Source organism: Callionymus lyra, chromosome 10 (assembly GCF_982586985.1).
Source record: "Callionymus lyra chromosome 10, fCalLyr1.hap1.1, whole genome shotgun sequence".
In the NCBI taxonomy this organism is placed as follows: Eukaryota; Metazoa; Chordata; class Actinopteri; order Syngnathiformes; family Callionymidae; genus Callionymus; species Callionymus lyra.
The window spans coordinates 4,084,916-4,102,846 of NC_141827.1; the positions used below are offsets into that span (position 1 = coordinate 4,084,916).

The window sequence follows — 17,931 nt, forward strand, 5'->3', positions numbered from 1 at the left end:
CAAGTGAAGACAATTACAAACTAAACGTTGCACTTAAAGTTGACCTAATGTGTTGATTTAAGTGGATCTTAAATGGATCTTGGACCTCTACTGTACTCAGGGGTGTTACCGGGGCAACAAGTGGTCCCAGGGCTTTACTCGGAGGGGTCTAAAAAGGAGGGCTGGTGAAGGTAATGAAGGACAGATAATCATCGGGGTTCGTGGAGGAGATAAAAAGATGATACAGGAGCAGATCTCTGCCGAGCGGCTCTTCTTACTAATACGTGGCAGATGGCAGTTACGGCGCCGAACCACCTCCTTCCTTCAGAGAGAAGAGAAGAATTTCTTTAAGTAAACACACTCGTCTGTCAGTCATCTTTCCTGCTCTTTGATGCACGAGGTAAACAACCAGGAGATCGTTCCGACATCGGAAGAATCGCCGCACAGCAGTGCTACGTGATAGACGTAAAACTTTTGACGTTAAGAGGATTTGGTTCTCGGCGACAAAGTTTGCAACGTCGGAAAAATACTGATCTGGTTTGGCCTCAGAAATATGTTGGTTCTTATCTGAATACAAACTTAAACCCTTCAACATCCTTTGTTCATCCTCGTCCGTACAATATTAACAGATGAACAAGGTGTGATTTTAAAACCACCTTCATCGAGAGTCGACATGTTGGACTTGACGGAGATTCATCTAAACTGGTTCCAAACACATTTGTGGCTCAAAGAAAGAGTTTTAGAAACATGCAACACTGAAACATCAGCTCATGGACTCTAATCAAATATACCACGTTTGTGTTGTTTCCAGCAGCACAAGGTCCAAGTAGAAACCATTTCAGTACCTGCTCTGCTCCGGTTCCAAGAGAGTCAAACGGGCACAAAAAAAGCATATTTCGTCAGAAAGTCATTGAAGTGAAAACAAGAAACGTACAGTATGACGGTCCAAAAAGTTTTTGTCTGGTACGTACATCGTTGCTTTAAGTTTCACGGCGTTATGTTATCAGTGCCCGGTAACAGACCCGGCAGAACCACGACAGAGTGGTGTGGATTTAAAGCCATTAAGGCAGGAAGAGTGAAGTGGAAAAGGCTTCGGGACACAAACGGTCGCGGACAGAAGTTTAGTGTCGACCCAGAGGATGAAGTGTTGCAGTGGTAACAATAGAGATCCGTAAAGGTGTCTGGAGTTCAGCGATGAAACCAACATGGTTCTTCATACTAGGTACCGACGGTCCAACGATTGTTGAGTCAAAACTGAGCAGGTCCAACATAAAAGCAGTAGAAAGGTAAGAGGTGTCATGAAGCGGTACTGGTCGTCTTACTGGCATCGATCATGCGACTCCAGCACTAAACCTACAGTTAAAGCAACCCTTCAAGAAGTCATTAGTGCATAAAGGACCTTCAAGAGCACATGTGGAAACGTTGAAGAGCATAAAACCAGCCACAGATATTTGTTCCGGGGGGTTGAGAATAAATGTGTAACAAACAAAATAACAACAACAGTCGCGTTTGGAATTCCTGATGGAGTTTTGGTCAGAAGTCGTACGAGATTTCAATAGGAGAATATCTTCCTCGTGTGTTCACGGTCATTTCTTAATGGTACCCAGAGAGACCCGAGTACCTCGTGAACTCCGAAGACAGACGGAACATTGTAAACAGCTGAACATCACATTCATCCACCAAGAGTTTCCAAAGCTCTCGCCATTGGTGCTAAAGAAAAATCCCTCTCAAGATGTTTCTCTTCTTTTTATTCATCGGAACATGTTATGGCAAAGGCTCGGGTCGACCACAGAACCGGTCCTCGGGCAGGAGACGCTCGTTTACTATCACTCATCTCTGCTCCTCGGAGAAATAATCTTCCTGCAGGGACTTCAATCCTGATTGATTATTCGTGATATTTGGAAAACCTTCCATGTTTTAAACAGGCAACAGATTGCATAAAAGAAAAGTTTGCCAGAAGGAGATTGATGTTGTGCAGTTTGTTGCAAGACGAAGAGGAAGATTATATGATTACCTGATTGGACATTTACCATAGATCTGTCATCTTTAACTTTCACAGAGAGACTCCTGCACTCATCCAGGAACACAAACTACCTTTGAAAGCCGTCCTTCTGTAGGACCCGACAAACCACCATCAGTTGCTGTTGATCTCAACCCTCTGAGCTGTAGCTTCGTAGTAGATCTCTCACCAAACTGTTTACGGTGCCTCGTATAATCTTTTCCTTTTTCCCCCCATTTCCAAAACATCACAACCAGATGTGCCAATTAAATAAAGATTCGAGCCACACCAAGAGCCGTCAGTTCTTCACAGACACTTCCAGTGACACACGATCTTCGGAGATGTCGTCGCGTCAACTCCCAATGTCGATGTAGAATAATGAGCAAAACGTGGTGGATTTATTTTTGGTTCAAGCAATTTTGAGTCGCAAGGGAAAACAGAACAGCCTGTCCTCGCCTTTCTTCACTGCACCAACCAGAGAATCAGGAAAGAATTGGCAAAATTAAGGCTTTAGAAGGATCTCGGTATCACAGAAGAGGCTCAAAGAGACTCATCCAACGGTAGATACACGACAAACTGATACTGCAACGTATTTTTATTATTATTTTAAGTTGAACGATAACAGAGCTACCAGTACTGCCTGTTTCTACATTTCATAATAAGAATCCGTCCAAACCATTTTCATGAATGAGAAAATGACATCTTCATTTGAACCTTGAAGTTTTCCCAACATCTTTGGGGTCAACCGAGGTGTTGAGATTCCAAAATATATATATATATATATATGACTCACTTCCTGTGTAAGTAACTCATCATGAACAGCTTCTAGCTACCAGGGATGGTGGACTGCTAAGCCACTCTCTGAACGAGGGAGCCCTCTAGTGCTGAAAAATCATTTGTTGAAACCTTTCTTGACTCAGTCAGTCCATCGCTAAACCTCAACAGTGAAACCGGAAGAGTTAGTGACTCATCGGATAAGGTACCAATCCATGAAAATCAAATCAATTATTTAATTTCTATTAACTGATGATCCTGAATCTTCCAGACGTCGACAAACCTTTGCCGCGATGTCGGCTGTCGAAGCGAAACGACGGTGAAAAGCTCTTTTTGCGCTGCGAAGATTTATATTGTCTGAAACCGTTAGCGAAAGATTCATTGTTTGACGTGAAACTGACGGTACAGATTTCAGGGGGAAATATCGAGGGCTTGATATTTTCGCCGAGAAGCGCCAGCGGCGATAAAGAAGAATCCGACGCTAATTAGAAATGTCAAGAAGGAATCATGTGTTTCTGACAAAACCCTCATTCTGTCTGCATTTAGGTTTTCCCTCTGATGTCCAACCAACCACTAAATCAACCTCAGCGCTGCAATTTCGAGAATCGATGCCTCTTTTCAAGCCAAGCCAACAATCCCGACTCTCATCTCTATCTCCGAACATCAGAACCATATTTTATGGAACAGCAATTTAACAGCTGCAAACAAGCAAACGTGGAGGCTTCCAGTCTGGGCCATCACGACGCATGGTGAATTGAGATGGAAGCTGTGACGGTTTAATTGGGAGGTCGTGACATTTTTTAAGACCTGATCAAGTGTGATGGATCGTACCGGAGGCGCCGCTGGCAGCCCGACCCGACGTGTCAGAACTGAGATGGGTCAATCTGAATTACGATAAAAGCAGTTCAGAGCAGAGTTACCTGGATGTTCTGAAGTCCTTCGAGCTCAGGTTCGTGTAGGTTCTATGTTGCCAAAGCGAACCTTTCTGTTTCGCGTTAGCAGCCACAGAATTATCGTGCGTTCACACGGAAAACAAGATGAAGGCGCTGGAAGCGAACCATTTATTTGGAAGTCAAGGTGGAGGTGCAAGTTGTCGTCTTAATGCGTTTTCTAGGAACATTTCTGGGACTAATCACGGCATCTCGGATCAGGGTCGAGATTCTGGGATGAATTTTAATTCAATTCAATTTTATTTAAAGTGTCTTATCATAACAAAGTTATCTCAAGACACTTTACAGTTGAAGTAAGACTATAGTGGAGAAAGGAAAAACAGATCCCAGCAATTCAACAATGACTCACATTTCAACAAGAAGTTAATCAAATGAAAGTCACGAGCTCAGAGCTTCTCAGAAGGATGTGATGGATGCCGAGATGACAGCGTCTGAATCATACGTTCACTTTAGAACAAGAGCGTCACCAAACTGCCATTTTCACACTATACACACAGTAACTCACTTTGGAACAGACTGATTGATTGGAAGTGATTGGAAACTTGAGGCCACAGTGGTTATACATAGTGGTTCTATATGATGATAGAGTAGACCACCCGACCAAAAATAAATAAAGGGTCACAAACAGTAATATTTCTTGCGCTTCCTCCAGATTTCTTAAGGACACACAGTCTGTTCCAAGACCAGAGAAAAACCTTCTCTGGCACATCCCAAAGATTTTCTATAGTGACGTGCTTATCCATATATCTGTCTATCTGTCTATCTACCCATCTATCTATCCGTCTAGATAGATAGACTATATTAATATTCCTTCGGGAAATTATTTTCTAGCACACATCAACACAGATGACAGATTCAAAATGGATCTATCAATCCATCTATCTATCTATATACTTTATGTATCTTTATATCTATCCATCTATTCATGTATCTGTCCATCAATCCATGTATCAAGTATCTGTTTATCCCTCTCTCTCTCTCAGTCTATCATCTATCCATATATCTGTTCATTTATGCATTTTTCTATCAATTAATCTATCCATCCATATCTCTGTTTTTCTATTTATTTATTTATCCATCTATCTACTGTATTTATCTCTATCTATTTATCCATATAGTAAGTAAGTAAGTAATTTGTATTTATATAGCGCTTTTCCAGACCAGGGTCACAAAGCACTTAAACCATCAAAACAATATTCAATAAAGTATATATTTTAAAGATCAAGATAAAACTGATAACACAACAGGAGTTCCAGAAAATCAAGAAAAGCCTGAACAAATAAAAATGTCTTAAGATGTTTCTTGAAAGAGTCAGTAGATCCATCAAGCGCAATGAGAGAGGAAGATATACAGTAGCTGTAAATCCATGTATTCTTATACATGTCTGTCTATATATCCATGCATCTCTCCCAGTCTTTCAATCCATATAACCATCAATCAATCTATCCATCCATCGATATACCGTATCTATCTTTATATCTATCCATATATTCATGCATCTGTCCATCAATCCATGTATGTGTCAATTGATCTATATATTTGTAAATATACAGTATTTGTTTATCTCCCTCTCTCCGTCTATCTATCCATATACTATACATCTGTCCATCTATGCATTTATCTATCAGTTAATCTATCCATCCATATATCTGTTTTTCTATTTAATTATCCATCTATCTATCTACTGTATTTAATTCTATCTATTTATCCATATTGGGTCTATAAATCCATGTTTCCTTATACATGTCCGTCTATCTATCTAATCTATCTATGTCAGTCTTTCTATCCATATATCCATCAGTCTATCTAATGATATAACTATACCATCATATACAGTATCTGTCTGTGCTTGAGAGTATTTCATTCACTCATAACGAACATGATCTATTCCAATCTAAGCCTTGCTCAACAGCACCACTCAGTGATCAACCAGCGCACAGATACAAACAAAAACTTGTATGTGTTATTTTGTCTTTTTTAACGTGGTTCGTGACAGTTGAAAGTAAACTCTTGTCGTTCGAACATTAACTCTATGATCATCTTTCCTTCTTCAGAGAGAAGACGGAACAAAAAGCCAGGACTCGGGAGGAAAAGGGAGAGAAAGCGACTTCGGTTGCTCAACAGTACCACGGCTGGAAACTACACGAGCTGGACGACGACCCCAGCAGGAGGTCAAGAGCTGCTCGAGAGCGCCCCCGGATACAAAGCTTGAAAGAGCACAGAACAGATTAGAGTAAGATATATGATAAACGCCACCGTCCAGGCTTTACTTTGTCACACTGTACGCTCAGCATCCAGTGACTCTCACAAGTACAATAAATACATCGTTTATCCAAAGTAGTTCACGAGTTCCCTTTTGCTTTCTCTGTCTGACAATGTTTTGCTGTTGCATAGTAAACATCTTCAGTTTCAATCAATCTTTCTTTGTATATTTTTGAAAATGTAATGCCGGAGAAAGAGTCTTTTAAATTGTGTAAATGAATCAAACACAACATGCTATGATCATCGTTACAGTGAAAGTGCACAAAAGAGTGATACTGAAAGAAAGAGGATATAAGTGGAGTGTTGTGGAGTACTTGACTCTGATGTTATGATAATGTAGTAACAAGGATATATGACTTTATATGAACGACAGAATTTACAGACCACATGACTCTTGACGAAGTCTTAACTGCTTTCATTTGTTTTCAAACCAAAATATGTCCAAACATCAGCTTTAAAAGCTGCTGGACTCACAGTATCCTCTCGTCCTCAGTCATCTGATTTATGTCTTCCTTTAGCTGTTGAGGACGCAATGACTGCTGCCATCTAGAGGCCGGAAGTTTAATTGTAACACAAAAATGAACAGACTGTGAATATTTGCATGAAAATTGTAAATGATTAGTTTTAACACACTTTATTGAACTGTAAACCATATAAAATAGCTAATGGTAAAAAATAAATTTACATTTCTGTGTAAAATCCAGTTTTCCACCAGTAGCCAATATTATGTGAATTATTGTTTCACTTATGCTGCAATTCTTACTTGTTATAAACCAGACGTTCACTTTAAATCAGTTCAGAATTTTGGTTGAAATCCACTTCAATAATCTGTATTGAATTTCAAATATTTTTTATATTCACTGTTCTTACATCTCCGAGTAATGGGGTCTCTCCGCCCCTTCATGATTCTTGATACGACCATTACCATAATTACAGTCAGATGTACACAGATGTCCTACTGTTGCTTTCATTTTTGCCTGTTTTTGGTTTCTCCTCTTTTCTGCTGCCAAGGTCATTGTGATGTTTTACATCCGCACTTTATAATCGACGCGATCCTTCATCGAAACATTTCTCGTCCATAAACAAGTCCGAGCTGGTGAGGTTTGAACGGTAGAATTCAGATTTAACGCTCGTAATCTTGTTAAAAGACGTTATATTAGTCGTTAAAGGTTTCAAGAAAAATTACACACATGACAAGTGAGTTTCAGTCGAGATTAACGTTCAACAGATGTTCAGAATCCTCAAATATCTGATTACAATTTAAAAACAACACTTTGATGCCAACTCGCCGCGTCACTCCCGAGACATGTTACTCTCAACGTTCAACATATGACAGCAGAACAAAACCATAGAAGTGGAGAAACCATTACTTTTGCCAAGGTTTTAGTGATGGTCACTGTTCTTCTTCAGTCTTCGAGCAAAAAGTGCGTTTAGATGATGAAAATCCTCCGATTTGTACCTATTTTTGTCGGTTTCTTCACGGTAACACGAGCACCGTCATCACTAGTAGTGAAGTCTCTTCTCTGTGGTTCAGTTGTGAAGCAGTAAATGAGTCACATCTCAATCAAAACCTTTTTAAACACTTTCAAATAATGGACAAAGATTTAGTGAGAACTTTCGTCATCACAGGCGACTAGAAATAAGAACCTTTTTTTAGGTCATTATTATTTGAACTTCACCATGTTTTGTTGACAAAACTGTCAAGTTTCTTAATGGTTGTGTTAAAAATGGTTGACAGTTCCTTATCTTATCTTGAGCCCCTGCGTCTTTATAGATCCACATGAACGTGGATCTACTTTTATTGAGCACCTGATGGACCACATGAGTTTGACACGTCGTCTAAATCATACCTTTGAAGACTTCCTCGCCACTTTGATGATGGTCTAGAGATGAAGACTTGGCAACATAAATCACTATCACAGCATTTAAAGATACTTTTGGACACGATCCTGAGATGAACTTCACAGCAGCCGAGAACTGAGGCGATGGAATTAAAACGTACTTTGATGTGCTCTGGATAAGATTCCAAACACTTTGATCTTTTTTTTTTAGTTCGGAGCTGCTCACTGGACGACTAATGGCTACTTACCTGAGCATACTTTTAATCATCTTATCTCTGCACCAGGAACACTTTCACAGCTCTCTGATCTACAGGACGACATCAAAGCATTTTACCTGCCATGGAATTCTTAGGCAGAAGTGTCACAACCCACCTCCACCTCAGCTGCTCCCAGACCCGCCAATCATCCGTGGATCAGCAGGTTCCTGGTTCAAAGGTCACACACATTACCATGAACTTCACGTCATTGACAGTTGATAACATCAGACGAGACATCGACGGAGAAATAGGAAGAAAAAAAAAAGAAAGAACATAAACGTCAGACTTTCCGGGTAACAAAGGCAACCATTTATCAGTCATGAGACGACAATGCAAAGACGAGAACTGTACAATAAATACATTATTTATCAGAAGAGCTAAATGTGTACAACATGTTGAGGTTTCTGAACAACATTTGACAAACGAATCTGAACAAAAAACACCGTGAACGGACGACGCTGGAGTAGTTTTCACTTCTGTTTCCACAAGTTTCAAGTCCACAAAAGATGGCGGTTATTTTTTTCTTCCAAAAACAAAAAAGGAAAAAGCAGTAAATTATAACAACTGACCAGCTCCCCCTGCAGGAATCACATGAGCATGACACGTCTTCTCCACCAACTGATGCTTCACACAGAACAGTAAGTTTGTTTTTCATTGTTTGCCGATTTGATTGTTTCCAGGTTGATACTTATTTAAGTGGGAGGAAAAAAAACTGTAACTTATCTTGAAGTCTGAGCAAAAGAACAATGAGTGAAAGTATGAGTTTTGTTCTTAGAACCCACTAAACATGGAGGTACAATATCTTCGTCTCGTTTCTTTATATTGTTAAGAAAAGTCATTAGAAGTCATTAAACTCTAGCATATTAGCATAATTATCAATTAGCATAGCATTTTTACGTCTATTTCTATACCAAAATAAAATCTTCAATGTTCAAATTGTTTCTCAATACTTTGTAGTAAAAGTACAAAACATTTTGATGGTCGGAGAGAAGTTTTTATCATTGTTATTCGAAAATCATTTAAGCTATGCTAGCAGTATGATGCTATATCATTAGCAACGGAGTAATAAATTGGTTTGACCTCTTTGTGAAATGTATTTTCTTTAATGACCTTTTCAAATTTAGAAGTTTTAGCATTCCTCTATAATACTACAACAAACATTATCAATGACAGAAAGGTAGCTCGGATCGACTTTTGCTTCAACCCAACGATAGCAAAAGAAAACTTATTCAAATGCCATGTTTCTCTGACATGTAGAGATTCTGGTAAATGTACCTTGTAAGACACTAAAGATAAAGTACAATTGAAACAGAAAAACACCTCCTGACACGGAAGAACGTGGTGTCGTCTGCGAATGTGTTTGTAACGTTAATGGTTCCATGATGTAAACCGGCCTCGACAGCGACGCTCACACCAAAGAGAAGTTAGATTTTCGAGGCACTAGTCAGAGAACAGTCGTGAAACTCTCCGTTTGTGCTTTTGTGGGACGACTGATCCAATGTTTTCGGGCTGATTTCTCGCGGCGTTACCTTTTGTCTCGCTTCTGAAGATAATGCAAATGTAACAACATGTATACGACAACATAGACGCTAAATAAGGCAGTTACTTGAAGAATACAGAATGAAAATAAAATAATGTGGTATTTGGTAAAAGTTTGGCAAGTAAATTGAAGAATAATAAATTATATGTAGCCACAAATTGTGACAAGGCAACAACTATGTTTTATAAGCACCCCCCGCCCCGCCCGCCCGCCCCGCCCGCCCGACCGAAGAAGAAACACCGACACGTGTGCGCATGCATGCACACAGACTCTTGGTCAACACACGGAAATGAAGGACAGCACGGCTCACCAAAGAGAAAGTTGTGCAAAAATAATGTTTCATGTACGAAATAAAGAGAAAATAAAGTCGACATTCGACCCCCGGAACGATAACAGACCCTGTTATGAAAGAGCGAAGGAAAACCAGCCACTTGCATCCATGTAATGTACAATACAGTCGATGGACGCACCGAACACCGCGGCTCACCTCCGGTAAAAACTTCGCACGTTTGTCAAGTATTTTTTTTTTTTCCCGTAAGGAGAAACAAAAATCGAAAGGCGAAGAGAAATACGTGGTGCACTTACAAAAAAGCAATGTACAGCGGCAGATTTACATATTTAAAAGTCTAGACAATACTGAGACGATGACGAGGACGAGAGATCCTTCCTCATCGGAACAACAAACTAACTAGAAGACGTTTTCCCTTTCGTGGTCGACCAGTAACAGCGACGCTTCTTCTGCTGAGTGAGTGAACTAGGGCTGCACACTCTTGCTTCTCCACTTGTTCTGACGTCAACGTTTCAAGCAGGTATGCTAAGAGTATAAAGAACGACTCAATTCAACGTTCATTTTAAACCGTTTTCGCCGATGATTTCAACGAAATAAACATTTTACATTATTTTTAAGATACGATTCGTATTTGGACCTTAAATTGTGTTTCGAGAATTTATTTTTATATTATTTGAGCTTTTCGTTTAATGGAAAATTCATTTTAAAAGTGTCTCTGGCGACACTTTTAATTTAAAATGCGTCCACAGTGACGTGCATCACGAGCCTCATGTCATGACTCTCAGGTGTAAAACGCACCTGCAGGATAATGAGTTGCTGAATGTTTTGTCTGTATTTCCAGATCATGTGCAGCCCTAGTGGAAAAGTTTTAGCCCAAACCCTGCATTGGTAGTTTTAAATAAAGTGACGTGTTATTGTAGAGTTAAGAATCTCTGGACTGATCTCAAAGTGACGAGTTAGCAACTGAAAATCTCCGTAACAAAGAAAAAAGAAAGAAAAAAGGTGTAATCTCATGATTGTTTGCTGCAATACGTTCTGTTGCTACACAGCATTGAGTTTGACACTTCAACACTTTTCCAACTGAAGGATGTTGCACCGACGGCTAAGACTTCTGACGCAGCAGTTGCATTCATTTCCAAATTTAATCTGACGAACTGGATGCGAGACGAGGTTACAGGATTTGGTTTAGGATTAAGATGTCGACGAAATAAGGTGCAAAAGAAGAAGAAAATGTTTTCTAGTGTCTTATATTTCTGTGATTCTGTGTCTGTGAATAAAAGTTCTGATCTTGAAATTTAGAAAATGTTTGAGCGTTTAGTTAGTAGAACTACTGGTTGAAACTAAATCTTTGAGCTGCTTCCTCCGTCACCTGATGTTCGTAAGAAACGGATCAACTTCTTCTGCTGAAGCCGACAAACTCAAACCTCCTCGTGCGAACCTCTCTCTGAGTGATGGTCGTCATCATGCATAGTCAAAGACCTCCACGTGGAGGTCATCATCCCACTTCTGACACCATCCGTGGCGCCTCTTACAAACCCGTTGCTCACTGAAGATTATTCGATGGTTCGATGGTTCGACTCGAGTGCACGGACGCACGAGGAGGAGGAACCGCTGGAGTGTGACACGAAAAGAAATCAAAGTACTTTGCTAAAGTGGTTGGGTTGGTTGGACCTGTAAGAATTTGAGAACGCCCCCCTCGCCGCTCTTCAGTCGCTTAAGGTCATGACCTTTTCAAAGAGCGCCTCCAGACTGCAGGTTGAAGGACATGGTTTGTTTACAGGTGTTGTTGGAGTGTTATAAACATGGATATAGTTGCTGTTAGTGTCCATCACGAGTGAGTCACGGCTCCTCTCCTCCTCCTCCTGAGCGCTCCTCCTCCTCTGCTGCTCCTTCGGGGTGTTGGTGGGAGTCCAGCTCCGGGGGCTCGGCAGCAGAGGTGGGGGGCGGAGGAGGCGAGGACGAGGAGGAGGAGGGCGTCACGTCAACTGTACATTCACTTTCATCTGCTTTTTCTTTTTCTCCTCCTGCTGCTGGCTTCTCCTCCTCCTCCTCTTCCTGCTCCCTCTTTCTCCTCCTCTTCGGGCTTCCTGCCGAGCCGTCGAGACCCCCGGGGGGCATCGCGGGAAGAGTCATGATGCCTCCGTGCGGCAGGAACATGTGGGGGTACAGCAGGCCGTGCGACACGCCCGGGATGAGGAACGGGTTGAACGTCAGGTGACCGGCGTTCGTCGCTCCGAGGTGCGCCGCGGCCAGATGCCCCCTGCTGGTGGAGGTGATGATGGCGGCGGCGTCTGCTCCTCTTTTGCCGTCGTCCGCCGCCGCGCTCTCCTCCTGTTTGGCTTCTTTCTCGCCCGGCGAAGCTTCACCGTCCTTCTCAGACGAAGTTAAAAGCTCAGCGGCTTCGGACGAAGAAGACGCCATCGTCGTGGTAACCTTCGCCACGGACGTAGACGAGGAGGAGGAGGAGCTCGGGTGAGGAGGTGGAGGCGCCATCATGGCGCCGACGCTGAACAAGGCGTGTTGCGGGATAGCGGCTCCGTGGGCGTGCGGGATGCTGTGCAGCATCATGGGTAACATGCTCAGACCGTTCTTGGCGTCCTCGGCCGATCCCGCCGCCACAGGGAAGCCGTGAGCGAAACCCGCCGCCATGATCCCGGAGATGGGGAACCCGGGGAGACCGCCGCGGAGGTTCTGCATGGCCACCATGGAGTCCATGCTGCCGATCAGACCCCCGTTCATGAAGAGGGGCGGCCCCAGACCGGAGGAGGAGGCGTCAGAGACCGACAGGAGCGGCTTCGGCATCTCGCTGCGAGGACGACGACCACGGCGGCGAGATCCTGGGTCTTTGTTGACGGGTTCCGTCAGGATCCTGGTGAACTTCCCTTCAGGCAGGAAACCCTTCAAGAGAGAAGAGACGGACATGATTATTACGTGACTTTAAATACATCATAGCTTTTATACTTTTGTATTCGACTTATTGTAGTTTTTACATTATTATATTTTTACATTCGTTCTTCATTTGAAGTATCAACGACAACAATAACCATGACATTACTGTGTAAATACTTCAATCATTCAACGCTCAAAAATAAACGATTTTTATTGTCATACGCACCGAGTGTTTTACCACATCTGCCCAGTCGGGGGCGACAAAGTACTCCGAGTTGGCATCCAACCACCTGGAGAGCTCCTTGATTGCAGGAGCCATGGCGCCCCCTAGCTGCGATAATGGAAAATCACTCTGTGTTACAATTTAAATGCACAGTTTGTTATAAAAGAAACACAAGTTTGAGTTCGAATTCATGATGCATTCAAGGAAACGTGTTCACTTGAATTATGGAATCAGTCATTTGTGCACATATTTTAAAATCAAAGTATAAATGTTTTAGTCCAAAAATTAGATGAATTATTATTGAACATAGGAACTAGTTGTGTGTGTGCGTGTGCGTGTGCGTGTCGTACTCTGCGTCCAGTTCCTCGGTGAACCACCGGGACCCTCTCCTCTCCGGTCAGAGAGTTCACGTCTAACTTGGTGGGGTCTTTGCAGCGATGCCTTCTCTGCTTCGGCCGCTCCACGAAACCGTGCAAGACACTCGTTCCCACCTGAAGAAGATCACGATAAAAGATGTATATATATTTCCAGATAATCTAAACTTTTCATCACATGTAAAAAAAAGAATCTAAATGATACGTTTCTGTCCCTCAAGGTCACATCTTAAGAACAACGATCATGGAAACAGGTTTACGTGGGAGAAGGCGGGGAGGTCCATGCTGTAACCCGGGTTCTGCCGCAGCCACTCGATCAGGCCTTTGCTCGCCGCCTCCCTGTCGATGGCGATGATCTCGGGCTGAGGGGGGGTCTGCGTCGGGGTGGGCGTGGTGGAGGAGGAGGAGGGCGTGGTCGTGCCGGCGGGTCGGTCTGAAGGAGAGGGAGACGGCGAGGAGGTGGAGGAGGACACGGAGGAGTGGCTGACGACCTCCATGCGACCCTGAGGACACGTAGCATCAATCATTTATTCATTTCATTTATTTGATTTATTTATTTTCTTGAAACTTTTTGACAAGTACTCAACAATACTACACATATATACTTGTTACTACACTATCACAACACCAGAGTCAAGTACTGGACAATACTACACATATATCCTTGTTACTACACTATCACAACACCAGAGTCAAGTACTGGACAATACTACACATATATACTTGTTACTACACTATAACAACACCAGAGTCAAGTACTGGACAATACTACACATATATCCTTGTCACTACACTATAACAACACCAGAGTCAAGTACTGGACAATACTACACATATATCCTTGTTACTACACTATCACAACACCAGAGTCAAGTACTGGACAATACTACACATATATCCTTGTTACTACACTATCACAACACCAGAGTCAAGTACTGGACAATACTACACAGATATCCTTGTTACTACACTATCACAACACCAGAGTCAAGTACTGGACAATACTACACATATATCCTTGTTACTACACTATCACAACACCAGAGTCAAGTACTGGACAATACTACACATATATACTTGTTACTACACTATCACAACACCAGAGTCAAGTACTGGACAATACTACACATATATCCTTGTTACTACACTATCACAACACCAGAGTCAAGTACTGGACAATACTACACATATATACTTGTTACTACACTATAACAACACCAGAGTCAAGTACTGGACAATACTACACATATATCCTTGTCACTACACTATAACAACACCAGAGTCAAGTACTGGACAATACTACACATATATCCTTGTTACTACACTATCACAACACCAGAGTCAAGTACTGGACAATACTACACATATATCCTTGTTACTACACTATCACAACACCAGAGTCAAGTACTGGACAATACTACACATATATCCTTGTTACTACACTATCACAACACCAGAGTCAAGTACTGGACAATACTACACATATATCCTTGTTACTACACTATCACAACACCAGAGTCAAGTACTGGACAATACTACACATATATCCTTGTTACTACACTATCACAACACCAGAGTCAAGTACTGGACAATACTACACATATATACTTGTTACTACACTATCACAACACCAGAGTCAAGTACTGGACAATACTACACATATATCCTTGTTACTACACTATCACAACACCAGAGTCAAGTACTGGACAATACTACACATATATACTTGTTACTACACTATCACAACACCAGAGTCAAGTACTGGACAATACTACACATATATCCTTGTTACTACACTATCACAACACCAGAGTCAAGTACTGGACAATACTACACATATATACTTGTTACTACACTATAACAACACCAGAGTCAAGTACTGGACAATACTACACATATATCCTTGTTACTACACTATCACAACACCAGAGCCAAGTACTGGACAATACTACACATATATACTTGTTACTACACTATCACAACACCAGAGTCAAGTACTGGACAATACTTCACATAAATACTTGTTACTACATTATCACAACACCAGAGTCAAGTACTCGACAATACTACACATATACTTGTTACTACACTATCACAACACCAGAGTCAAGTACTGGACAATACTACACATATATACTTGTTACTACACTATCACAACACCAGAGTCAAGTACTGGACAATACTACACATATATACTTGTTACTACACTATCACAACACCACACTCAAGTACTGGACAATACTACACATATATACTTGTTACTACACTATCACAACACCAGAGTCAAGTACTGGACAATACTACACATATATACTTGTTACTACACTATCACAACACCAGAGTCAAGTACTGGACAATACTACACATATATCCTTGTTACTACACTATCACAACACCAGAGTCAAGTACTGGACAATACTACACATATATCCTTGTTACTACACTATCACAACACCAGAGTCAAGTACTGGACAATACTACACATATATACTTGTTACTACACTATAACAACACCAGAGTCAAGTACTGGACAATACTACACATATATCCTTGTTACTACACTATCACAACACCAGAGTCAAGTACTGGACAATACTTCACATAAATACTTGTTACTACATTATCACAACACCAGAGTCAAGTACTCGACAATACTACACATATACTTGTTACTACACTATCACAACACCAGAGTCAAGTACTGGACAATACTACACATATATACTTGTTACTACACTATCACAACACCAGAGTCAAGTACTGGACAATACTACACATATATACTTGTTACTACACTATCACAACACCACACTCAAGTACTGGACAATACTACACATATATACTTGTTACTACACTATCATGATATATCGTATAATGGTTCCTGTATCTTGACAAGTATCATATCAAGAGATTCTAAACACACAAACACAGACACACACCTGGGTCTCTGACAGCTGCAGTCCTCGACTCTTGGAGAACTCGGAGTAAAGAGCGTCCACGTTTCTCCTCCTCCCTCGCTTCCTCCTCAGTGCATCGTCTCCTCTCAGGCTTCCGTTCACGATCTGCCCCGTGACAGGATGGATGAGTCCGGCCTGCAAAATCCCGGCCATGTCGATTCCCATCGAGCTGGTTAAGGGGGCGGTGATGGGAGGAGGAGGGAGCTTGTGAGAGCCTCCAGCTCCAGGAGCTACCACCGCTTCACCGGACCTGGCGTCTGCCGAGGACTTGGTCAGATCGATGGCGGCCTCCTGCCAGCCGTTGATCAACATGGCTCCAGTGGGGTGAGAGGGCGGAGCCACGACCGGGAGCTTGTCGGCGCCGGAGGACGATTTGGCGGATAACGCTTTGGCGGCGGCTTCGTAGTCGAACCGTCGCCCCCCGACTCGTTTGACCTCAGGGAGGTAGGGAGGAGCCACGAGTCGCTCCTGCAAGAGAGGTAAGGAGTTGAGGCGCCAAGCTCCGCGCCCGTAAGCGCTTCCCCGCGGCGAGTACTGCGAGGGTGGACAGGGTGGGTGAGGGTGGGACAAGAATGGGAGAGAGATGATGTTTTTGTTAAACACACATATGGACAAAGACGACAGAGAGATGGTTGATTGTTCACCGTCAAGATATCGAGTACAAACATGACGACATCGTTTCTGACACAAATGAACAACAATAACAGTAAAACAAGTCTCCAGTAAAACAGGTTAAATCTGGGGTTAAGTTATATCTTAAAATCATTTGTTTTAGCGTTTATGAGATCTTTTTTTTGTGTAGGTTTAATATTTTTATTGTGATATTTTTTGTTTTTTAAGATGAAGTAAATGTCCTTCTCTTCAAGACACAGTAAGTTCCTCATCATGACCATGTTTTACACTTTATTACTTTATAAAGTTGAAATCTGGACGAACGAGAGGTTACGAGAGTCCATTATAAAGTAATAATGGCTTCACTCCTCCTCCAGCCAACTGTAACCACGCTCCGCTTTGTTTATACAACGAGTCCCTTGGCGGTGGAGACCTCCGGGACGGATTAATTAATATTATTATTAACTCTTCTCTGCTCTACCATTATACAAGGATTTAATTTCCACATTCAATCCGATGCTAACTGAACAAAGTCTCTAGTATTGTAAGTGACGCGTCACACGTCACCGGGATCAAAGGTCGGTGGATTAACCCAGAGATCATTGATTGGCTGATAAGTTTCAGTGTAAGATTCATACATTATTTTATTATTATTATTTAAAAAAGACCTTTGACTTTTGACCTGTCAAAATGCTATTTTAGTCAAGTATCGAAAAGGAAATAAATTACTGAAACATATTATTCTGCATGGATTTTTTGCAGGACGTGCCACTTATTTTTATGTTATTATAATCTTTCGAGGACCGTTAATAAGTCTCTGTTGACGTATAATTTCATTTTCGTTAGCTAACCTTAACTAACGCCTAACTCTACGACGGTCACAATATCAAAATGAACATTAATCTTTTTGATTAGATGCTGCCGGCCACATAAAATAACTCGAGTCGGGGGGTCTGCAGACTGACACTGACGCTCTGGGGCCCTG

The 17,931-nt window shown here is 41.8% G+C and overlaps 2 protein-coding genes across 3 annotated transcripts in view; one reads left to right on the top strand and one right to left on the bottom strand.

Moving 5' to 3' along the window:
• Positions 1-5,914, top strand: part of rspo4 (R-spondin 4) — a 50,082-nt gene extending 44,168 nt beyond the window's left edge. The window contains exon 5 of the mRNA XM_087800978.1: positions 5,757-5,914. Coding sequence (XP_087657104.1) covers positions 5,757-5,914 — 158 coding nt within the window. The remainder of the gene's footprint in view (positions 1-5,756) is intronic.
• A 3,920-nt stretch (positions 5,915-9,834) lies between these two features.
• The window catches only part of chd6 (chromodomain helicase DNA binding protein 6), a 61,192-nt gene continuing 53,095 nt past the window's right edge, over positions 9,835-17,931 (bottom strand). Inside the window, exons 41-45 of one of the 2 annotated variants that reach the window (XM_087801643.1) lie at positions 16,317-16,802; positions 13,638-13,880; positions 13,354-13,494; positions 13,007-13,111; positions 9,835-12,789 (exon numbers count right to left, since the gene is read on the bottom strand). In XM_087801643.1, coding sequence (XP_087657769.1) covers positions 11,731-12,789; positions 13,007-13,111; positions 13,354-13,494; positions 13,638-13,880; positions 16,317-16,802 — 2,034 coding nt within the window. In that variant the 3' untranslated portion in view covers positions 9,835-11,730. Of the gene's footprint in view, positions 12,790-13,006; positions 13,112-13,353; positions 13,495-13,637; positions 13,881-16,316; positions 16,869-17,931 lie in introns of both variants that reach the window. The other variant, XM_087801642.1, reaches the window with a different exon arrangement.